A 10,731-nucleotide genomic window follows, 5' to 3' on the forward strand; every position below is an offset into this window, starting at 1 on the left:
TTCCTTACTGTCCATAACAGCACCACCCTCTTACAACAGTACTGTACAATTAGCACAAAAACCTGATTTAAACAATAGGTCGTTTCCGGATTAAACATTCATTTTAATATCTATAAAATATCCTCCCATCTCCAGACTCCCACAACCACCGCTCCAAACTGTGCACAATCTAAGCCTTCTGCATACTAAAAGTAAGGGGAAAAATCAGGTGATAATGAATAGATATGGGGCATTTAATCTTTTACCATGTACAATATAATTTTGGCCTCAAATAATGATTATACCCTAGTGGTCAGACTGCTAGTGGGTATTTCTTTGGTGTCTGGAGGGTTTTTTTTAAGGATTTTTCCAATCCTTTGATATATTGTAGCAGAAGAGGAAACAACATATATAGAGTATCTGCAGTGACAGCCCGTCATACAAAGTCATCCTCATCCTGCTGAGTTTTAGGACGCACTGTTCGAGCTGTATATTAGGTCACTACTTGCGGATAAGTTAATATGTCTAAGAGTCCACCTTTAATGGCACGGATTTCTGTATATCTCCACCATGAGGGCTAAAGATCTTCACATGACTCGCCATCGTGTTATAAACAAGAATTGCACAACATACTAAACTTAAAGCTAATTGCCGATGTCACAGACTTTTCTATTTTGTAGAAGAACAAAATAAGCCTTGAGCGTCTAATTTGCTTTATGTGGGAAATAACATGGCCACGCTATAAAGGAGCTCAGAAGGACTCTGCTTCACCTTATAGAATATCTGTACCTAGCGCAATGTGTAATAGTATATTGTATAACCCATCCATCCCAAGCACCTCCCTCCTACTGGTAATCCATGTATAAAACGTCCCCCCACCCACATGTAACAATGAGATTATGCAATCACAACTATGAGGTGCTACAACATGAATGTAACCAGAGGAGCCGGTAACTGCACCTCTCGGCCATACATTTAGTTAATGTGGTTGTCACTTTCTCCCAGAGTGAGTTTGATTGCCGGGGCTGGACCAGTCCAAAAGATCAGCTGAAAAGAACCGAGTCCTGTGAAGACCATACATTTATATGTGGATGATGCATCTCAGCTTGGAATAACGAATAGATATCTGGATTTGTACAACTGTTGGGTTAGTATCCAAAGTCTAAACTTTAGGGCTCACTCACACTGACGTCGGGAGAATCGGGCCGATTATGCCAAGAACACTCGGCTCAAACTTTGTCAGAGCTTGAGCCGAGTGTCATGTTAATGTGATCCGATTCTCTTCTATGAGAGAATTGAAGCACAGGTGTGAAGAAGACCAAACCGAGTTTCTCCATCTTCTCCATTGTCTGTGTAAACCTGAGTGCAGTTCGCTGTTTTACACACACCCATAGACTTATATGGACTTGCATGGTCTGATTATCGGATGCACTCGCGGCATACTGCAATTTTTGTTTCTAATGCCCAATTGTAGATGTGAGCTTGTTGATGTGGAATACATGCACAATGGGTTCTAAACCAGCAATCCTCAACCAGTGGCTCAGGACCACATGTGGCTTGTGGCAGTGCCCCTTAGTTTGCTGTCAGTCAGTGCGGGGGTGCGTTTACAGCCCCGCGCTCTAAACACAGAGCGGTGACTGAACTCGTGTCAGCGCTGCCCCCCATGACCTAAACCGGATCACTGCTGGGGGGAATAATATTAATTTCCTCCCAGCAGTGTAGGTTTAAGTGCCGGCTCCAGGCAGGTTCACAATGCTATTAACCTGCAGATTAACCCCATTGCTGCAGGTTGGTAGTGTTTTATCAGGTGACAGATTCCCTTTAAGTAACAAGCTAAAATATTTGTTTGAAATTTCCGGATTTTGTGTTTGCTCCCGTTTAATATGATTTGCTTGAATGTGGCTCACGACCATCACTGAGTTTTGCGTGCTCAGTGTGTGATTTGACTCAACAGCAGAAATATGGCGGCAATCATTTTTAAATGGGATTATCCTTCCACTAAATATTATATTCACTGTACAGACCATAAATAAAATGTATTCCTATCTCATAAAGTAATGACATGTTGCTAATATATGATATTACTTTGAGACCCCAACCGATACCAAATATGAAGAGGCCTCAAGGCTGATTCAGTGCTGCAGCCCTAGTTATAGACATTGTTGCCCCTTGATTCTCAGGTTTATAAGGGTCCCCAAGATCAGACACCCACATCAAAAAACCATGGCATATCCTATCAATATTATCATCACGTTATGAGTCAAGTGGCTTTTATGCACTGTTATTCACAGATGCCTCTGTGTGGAGTAACGTAATCTGCAGCACTTTTCCATACAGCGAAATAAGTTGGGGTTAGCCTTGAATTGGTCTAAAACTTTTTGGGTAACTGATATAGTGTAAAAGCATATGTACACTGAACTCAGTGTGAACAGTGTCTTACATCTCTTGGTGGCAGCATATTTTCAACATTGTAAAGCAACATCCACCCATTGAGCTAAGTGCGGCTCATCATTCTACCTACTGTGATAAAGTCACTGGTAAAGTGCTGGAGGGCAAATATGTTTTACTACGCTTAATGGCGTCAGTGATATAAAACCCAGAGTTTTTCTTCCAGAACACTAAGTGCGATTAGGGGTTACAGCTACGTAGTATAATGTGCCGAGTTTTAGGCGGACATCCATGGAGCGGAAGGGAGGATGTCCACCTTATCTCCACCCCATAGAGTGGTCTGGGGATTAAATAGCCGGCCTCTAGATGAAGTAGCGGTTCAGTGTCTGGAGAGGAACACTCCAGAGAAGTGTTTTTGGTTTGCTGATACCTGAACCGTGGGTCTTGCTAACCCTGAGCGGGCTGATCCCTACTACTACAAGGATTGTGTCTATTGCTACTGTTTTGTTTTGCTGTTTTTGCCAGAGGACCATGTTTACTTTGTGCCTCACCTTGGTTTGCGCCACATCTAATAATCCAAGGACATTCATAAAGCTACAGTGTTCTCGTGTCTACCTCCCTGTACAGCCGAGAGAACCGATCTACCATACTACAAACAGTGGGATCCTGTTCGCACTACAGCTGAAGGAAACTGCTTTCTCCCCTACTGGTCAGGGAAGGATTGTAGACGCTGCAGTAGCATGGCATTATGACAAGTCTCCTTCTGCAGAAGTAGTAAGAAGGGAGTGTTTTGCTACCAGAAAAAAGGGGACTGTCCACAGCAAAAGTAACGCGGATCAAAAATGGACATTCTATTAATGCGAACTCTCACTAAGGTCAGTCAGAACGCAACACTGTCTCTAAGGCCGGAGTCACACTACAGCGAGATACGGCCGAGTCTCGCAGGTTAAAAACAACCTCTGGCACCGGCACTCCGGAGCGGAGCGTGCGGCTCCATGTATTGCTGTGTGGCTGCACGCTCCGCTCTGGAGTGCCGGTGCCAGAGCTTGTTTTTAACCTGCGAGACTCGGCCGTATCTCGCTGTGTGTGATCCCAGCCTAGTAACACATGTCACACTACATATTATACATTACCACAATACACGTGTCTTGTAGGGGGAACATGGGCATTACAGTAACAACACAGAATTACTGATTTGAATGCTTCATTATGGGAAAAATAAAAATTGCAAGCCACTAAAATGATTAATTTTATTACTGAGCACCTACAGTGCAGTGGGTCGATCCAAAAAAGTTAATAAAACTGAAAATTCAAGAAATTAGAAGTGAGGTTTTTCTTTCTTTTTTTAGGAGAATATGTGTGCAGAATTATTAGGGTTGCCCAATAAGAGCTCATATAGGTGTTTGTGCCAATCTGTCTAAGCACGAACCACTAATACAGCCTGGCTGCGACTCTCCAGAACTGAGTGTGACAGTTTCCTGCATTTCCATGAAGCTGACATGCCCGGGTTGAGAGAGCTGTGGCCAGTCTGTGCATTGCGTATCGGACCAAAATACACAGAGGTCAGCATGAGCCCTTAGTGTCCAGAATTACTATACAACTAAATTAAAAACTTAAATTTTCTCATCTCAATTGTTTATTTTTATATGTTAAAATGAGAATAAAAAACAAACAACTCAAAATGTACAAAAATACATTTCTGATGCACTGACAAAATATCAGCAACCAAAATAGCCGTCCTTCTTTTCAATAACCGTCAAAAACTCTTACTGTGACCCATTCATTCTCGTCTGGACTACTGCAACTCTCTTCTGATCGGTCTCCCTCTAACCAAACATTCTCCTCTCCAATCCGTCCTGAATGCAGCAGATAGGGTCCATATCTGTCCAGCCTGTTGCTTCATCGACACCTCCACCTTGGGCCAGTCACTACCTTGGTTACCCATTTGCAACAGGAACTTATCTCTTACCAACAAAGCTCTCCACAGTCCTGCACCACCCTATATCACATCCGTCATCTCTGTCTGTCACCCTACCTATGCCCTCCATTCTGCAACTGATCTAAGACTAACATCTTCCATAATTCCATTACCTCGCACCTCCGTCTCCAAGACTTCTCTGGTGCTGCCCCAGTTTTCTGGAATGCACTTCCCCAAACGATTCAACTAATATCTAATACCCATGTTTTTAAGTGTGCTTTAAAAACACACTTCTTTATACAAGCCTAACTCTCCCCTGTTCCCTTCTACTAAAATGTTAATCATAATCTGCTTTCTCCTACTTATTGTTCTCCACATCCTCCATGCACCCAACAGCACACAGTAACTGTACTCTGACCGATCCTGGCTGATGGCCGGATCATGCAGCATTTTATGAAAACCCTTTTATTATAATGATGGCCGGACCATATATAAAAAGCACATTCTACCTATTGTGCCCCCACTGTTTCCTTATAGATTGTACACTTACGAGCAAGACCCTCACTTCTATTGTAACTTTTAACCTATGTTACTTTGTATTATCTGTACATGTCCCCGCTTAATTGTAAAGTGCTGCAGAATATATTGGCACTATATAAATATAATAATCATTTTATTATTAAAGAGACAATGGAAGACTCAATTTTACCAACTCTCGTGGATATAATTGAAATCATTTACGCCCCTTTCCTTTATTACTGTTACGACAGTTATATAAGTGGCTGATAATATAACATAAACATAGATATGACACTTGTATAGATGTGGATGTGAACAGTATTCCGCCAACTGAGATATTTACGTGGTATCTCCACTGTAACAAGGTCAGCGGTAATCCATAATAACAAAAAAAGGAATCGACAGTCCAAACTGAAGCGGTTAAAAGACGCTCAAAATGCAAATGATATTCCTTTGTGCATTTTCTGAGTGCTTATTTAGGCAGGTTTCGGGGCTGACATGTGCACATACACATGGAATGATTTTTACTCAAAAAAAAAAAAAAGGAGCAAAGACAATGATAAATTGAGGGTCTTACTTATGATTATTTTGAAGCAGATCCATTCCAAAATCCTCCTCAAGCGCCATTTAGGATTATGTGCACATTGCGTCATCTTGATGCCAGCGCAGTTGCCAAGTTTTCCCACTTTAGGAAAATGCAAGCAGTCATTTTCCTGAGATGGCTTCACAATCAGCAGATTTCACTGTATACTGTGAAGTATAGAAAGTGGGAGGTTTATAAGTGAAAGCCGCCCAAAGAACGAGCATGTTACCTCTTTTCGCCGGTTCAGGGTTTCGACACCCTGAAGCATTTAGAAGTACTGACATAAGATGGAACATGTGCACAGCAAAGTTTGTTTTATCATTGCTGTCCACTATGTTCATATTATGGTGCACTTTTGCGATGCTTTTTCAGATGGTTTCCAACTAGAATCCATACCAAGGGTATGTACAGGTTGAGTGTTTTTGCAGAGATTTTGAAGCAGAAATTGAGTGGAAGCTTCATTTTTTTAAGAAGATTTGGAGAGTTTATGCTCAATTTCAGATCCAAAATCTTCTTGAAAAATGGTGTGTGTGCACATAGAAAGGTCATTCAAAGATTAAGGCTATTTGATTAGATTGAAAATAAACTTTGCTCATTCAAGTTTTTAGATTTTTTTGTTTTTTTTTACCCGACAATGTATTGAAAACCTCATTGTGTAGAAAGAATCCTTGCGGAACCTGCTCCAAACTTGACATTGTCAGATCAAAACATCAAGACTGGTGATTTCTGTGACAGCCTTGATCATCACTGTGCTGGGGTGAGATGTGCCAAATTCATGAAGTGCCACACTCCTCCTAATGAACATGGCACATCTTTCAACTGCCATGTGCCACGCAAGAAATGTTACTAGAGTAAGAGGCTGACTTACATTTCTGTTTTAACTTATGCCACTTTTGAGGTTTAGTTTATGAGGAGCTTGTCGAGCGCGCCGGGCCATGCCACGTCCCACCTGAGCTCTGCCCACTTTCCAAAATGTTGTTGGAACTCACTGGGACTGGTGTAAAAACCCTAAATGTGATCACATTTTGCTATGTTTCATGCAGAAAACTGGAGAATTGCTTGATGAATCAGGGTTTTAGTTTGGAGAAAAACACTTCAAAACCTCTTAAAAAAAATAAAAATGGAGAGTCTCCTGAAGTAGACTTCTCGTAAAAACTCTAGACGAACCTAACCTAAGAAGTAATACATTTAAATGGTTACCTAAAAGCAATGGCTAGCACTGGGTAAATAGTACCAGGACATACTGATGTACCTAAAGTCTTATGTACATGGTGAAGACGTGTGCACAGAGTCACTTGTAGGGCCGGAAACAGAGTCCCTACATATCAAGGAGTGAAAAGCATTCCGTGTCCCGCCATATGTTGTTTTCATATAGCACTGCTATAATACGTAATGATTCTCAAGGAGAATACCTCCGTAATATGGCGGCCTAAAGAGAACGGGTTGATAATCCATACCAGCAGTACAGTAAAGATTGCTTTTTAGCCTGTGGCCTAATTCACTCTGCAGCAAATTACAGCGTGATTCAAGCTCCCGTTCCCTCCTTATAACATTATAAAACACATCTTAAGAAGGATTAGGAAATTACATCTAAGGCATATGTCATATTTCCATTAGAGCAGGCCCAAACTTGAATAAATAGCCCAGCTTCAAACTGTCCCAGAATTCACCAGAGTCTCCAGGAGCTCGTGTAAAGCCTCCCGACATTCAATAACTGAAGCTGCAGAATGTCTAATTCCTGCACCGAAAATGGTTACTATAATCATTGGCCACGTAGTCAGTAAATGTTACATTTAGCATAGAGGGACCTTTTTTTATATATATATTTTATTGATATTTTTGCAAAGCTTAACAAACCTGGCAGATGATCCATGCTGCCGAATCCGTGGGAGGCATGTACAAGGCACTGGCTGTATGAACTCAGCCAGGTAGTCGGACAGGTGGGTCTTCTCCACAACCGTGCCCTGGATGGACAGGTGTCTCCCTGTGCACATACGGGCAGAGATCTCTCAATCCAGTGTATGGGGAGAAGCTGCCGGGGACTCGCCTGGTCGACAGGTCCACAGCACGGTTAGATCAGAGGCAATCAAAATCAATTATACAAGTCTATGGGTCCATGGAAGTCATGGACAGCAAACGTATGCAATCAGTGTGCTGTCCATTTTTTAACATTGGTAGGCCATGATTACACGCTCAGTATTTGGTCAGTTTTTTACATCAGTATTTGTAAGCCAAAACCAGGACAGGTGATAAATGCAAAAGTGGTGACATGTTTCTTTTATACTTTTCCTCTGATTTCATGTACATCTGAATGAGGCCTTATAATACCTTATAATACTTATTGCTTGTATGAAGGGTTGCACAAGGTTATAATGTGCCAGTAATGCAATCACAGTCCATTTACAGGTACTATAACATTGTAAATACAGATACTCAAGGTGTATTCTGAGGCTTCGGGGCCCTAATGAACAACATTTGATAAGAACGTCATATACCCATGCCATGAATAATACTGGTGGTTTCCTACGTGGTAGAGGTGCTTCTACCTCTGCATCCCCTATAGCTATGTACCTAGAGAAACTCAAAGGGAACCTGTCATATCCACAAATGCTATTAGCCTGCAGACATGGGGTTGATTTGCAGGCTAATAGCGTTCTGAAGCTGCCCAGCCGCCACACTGAAAGAAAGCGCGACTACTAGGAGGAAATCAACTTTATTTGTCCCAGCAGCCTGCAGCTTTCAGTTATAAAGGCACCATTCAGTACAGTGAGTGGCGGCTGTAACCACACCCCAGCACTGACTGACAGCCAGATCTGTATTGAGGCACTGTAGAACCAGCTGTCAGTCAGTGCCGGGGTGTGGTTACAGCTGGTGCTCACTATGTCCTGAGCGGTGAATGAAGCCACGCCTCTATGACTGAAAGCTGGAGACTGTTGGGAGGAATAAAGTTAATTTCCTCTCGGCAGTTAGTTTTCAGTGTGTCGGCTGTGTGGCTTCAGAATGCTATTAACCTGTAGATTAACCTCTTACCTGCAGGTTAATAACATTTGAGTATGTGAGTGAGATATTTCCTTTAAGGGTACAATAGTGCTAGAAACAACATTGTACAAGGGAGTCTTCTAAGGGGATGCCGAGCTACACTAGATGGGGGGAGTTTTTTTGTGTGTGTGCATATGGCTGTAGTTTTTAGGTTTAAAGGGACCCTGTCATTCAATTCATACTGCCCGAACTACATGCGGCATGAATTAGAGACTCGCTGCACGATTGCAGCCAGGTATATTTTGCGTTGAAATGCACTGGAATAGGCAAAACTAGTCTCTGGGATCTCCCAGCCGGCTTTACCTCGCACCGCTCTGTAGTTGATTGGCAGCCCTCTCCCACGTGATGGTGACACCGGTCAGTCATATAGAGCAGCTCCTCAAACTAGATTTTCTCCGTAATGTCAGAGTGTTTCTATAAATCCCATCTACGTTGCTGGAACTAGAAAACGCTGCATTTTTGACACAGAAAAAATAAGCAGCATCAAAAACGCGCCAAAACCTCAACTTGGGAATGTAGCCTAATAGTGACAATATTTGTTTGACATACCAAGGGGGGGAAAAAAACAGCATTTCGGAAAATATAAAAAGTGACAAGTTCACTGACAATTATATGAAGAGTTGATGGATGCAAACGTTACCATATTACACCGGCATAATAAGAGACAAAAAAATACCATAATTCCAATCATTACAGTAATAACCTGAAAAGGTATGCACATCAAAGGATTAATTAGTCAAAGCTTCTACCTCTTCCCAACCGCACCCAACGAAAGTGTAATACTTCATGATACATAAAGATGTTGCAGCATCGGAATAATTCCAGAGGAAAAAGAAAGAATCTCATTCATATTTTAATTTCATTTATGGCTTCTGCCCCTTTAATTTGGGATCCAATCACACGGATATGTCTGTGCTGGATCCCCCTTTTGAATCATGACAGATCAATGTGAACAGAAACTTAGTTTGGAACCTTATGAAATACTAGATTTTAGATTGCAGATCAGTTGATATATTGTGTTTATAGACACATATGCCATTGTTGCTAGATTATAGCTGCTGGTGTATATATATTTTTTTTTTCCACACACACACACACACACACACACACACACACACACACACACACACACACACACACACACACACACACACACACACACACATATGCTTATTGTTGTGTACATGTGCATTTTTGTAAAAAAAAAAAAAAAAGTACACCTGTAGTTTTTTCAACTTGCGCTCATGTGCATGAATGTTGGTGACATGTTCACCAATCTATGGCACCGTGTTCAGTTTTTCATTTACAACCATACATGTCCTAGCATTAACTTTATTATGCAGCCAATGTATAAGTTTTTACACAAAGGACCCAAAGGTCCGTACCCAAGTGTCCTCATGAAATTATTTACATAGCTGGAAATCCGTCCACATACTTGATCAGTAGTTGGACCCAGTGCCATTGGCATTAATGCCCAGCGAGGAGTCATGCCATCCATCTGACAATCTAGTTGTACATCACTGCTCAGACATCAACACTGTTACAAGCAATCCAGCTGATAATATAAAGGATATGCCACACATTGCCAGCCTCTAATAAGACACATTTGCAATAAATGGGACTTACAGTTATGGCCAGGAGCCTTTCCTTCAGCAGCTCAGCTTCTTCCATCCTGTAGAGTTACACAGAAGACATTCAGGTCTGAGAATTCTTAGGAGAAACTGCAGCACAGCTGAAGACAGAGCAGCTGTGAGCCTTAAGTGCAACCCTAATGTGGAGCTGGGAAGACTTTCTTAATGGCCAAGTGTGGGATCAGCCCAGACAGGCTCATGTAGGAGGGTGTGCTCTGCAGGCAGGCGGGCGGGCAGGCACTCACATTGCCAGTGCCATGACTGACAGCCAGCACAAGTTTCTAGCTTATAACAAGCTGTCAGCTCTTTCTTGCTAAGTACACAGATATTGCATTTCCCCAGCTCTTACGTCACTGAATCCGATATATAACATTGTTCGCTGTTTCCTGTTTGTTTAGCCCTTTGGAGCTGTAGAACAAGCACGTCACCATGATGTGGAATCTACTGCTACAATAATGCATACAACACATGTAAGTGCACTGACGTGGGGAGTCTTTGTCGTACAGGTGCATGAAGCGTCTATAGACACAAATATTTCACATGCGGTAGACAGTATAATAAAGTATTATATATAGTTCATGCAGACTGAACAGGAACCCGACAGCACGTTTTACATACAGAAGTAGTGGAATGGCTGTATAGGGGATCGTCCCACTATAAAAATGACACTTGGC

The 10,731-nt window shown here is 42.0% G+C and overlaps 1 protein-coding gene across 2 annotated transcripts in view; it reads right to left on the minus strand.

Moving 5' to 3' along the window:
- PALMD (palmdelphin) overlaps positions 1–10,315 on the minus strand; it is a 64,619-nt gene extending 54,304 nt beyond the window's left edge. Inside the window, exon 1 of one of the 2 annotated variants that reach the window (XM_077276397.1) lies at positions 10,053–10,295. In XM_077276397.1, the coding sequence (XP_077132512.1) occupies positions 10,053–10,097 (45 nt within the window). In that variant the 5' untranslated portion in view covers positions 10,098–10,295. Of the gene's footprint in view, positions 1–10,052 lie in introns of both variants that reach the window. The other variant, XM_077276396.1, reaches the window with a different exon arrangement.
- Between the last annotated feature and the right edge of the window lie 416 nt (positions 10,316–10,731).

The sequence above is a fragment of the Ranitomeya variabilis genome, chromosome 8, assembly GCF_051348905.1.
Source record: "Ranitomeya variabilis isolate aRanVar5 chromosome 8, aRanVar5.hap1, whole genome shotgun sequence".
Lineage (NCBI taxonomy): Eukaryota > Metazoa > Chordata > Amphibia > Anura > Dendrobatidae > Ranitomeya > Ranitomeya variabilis.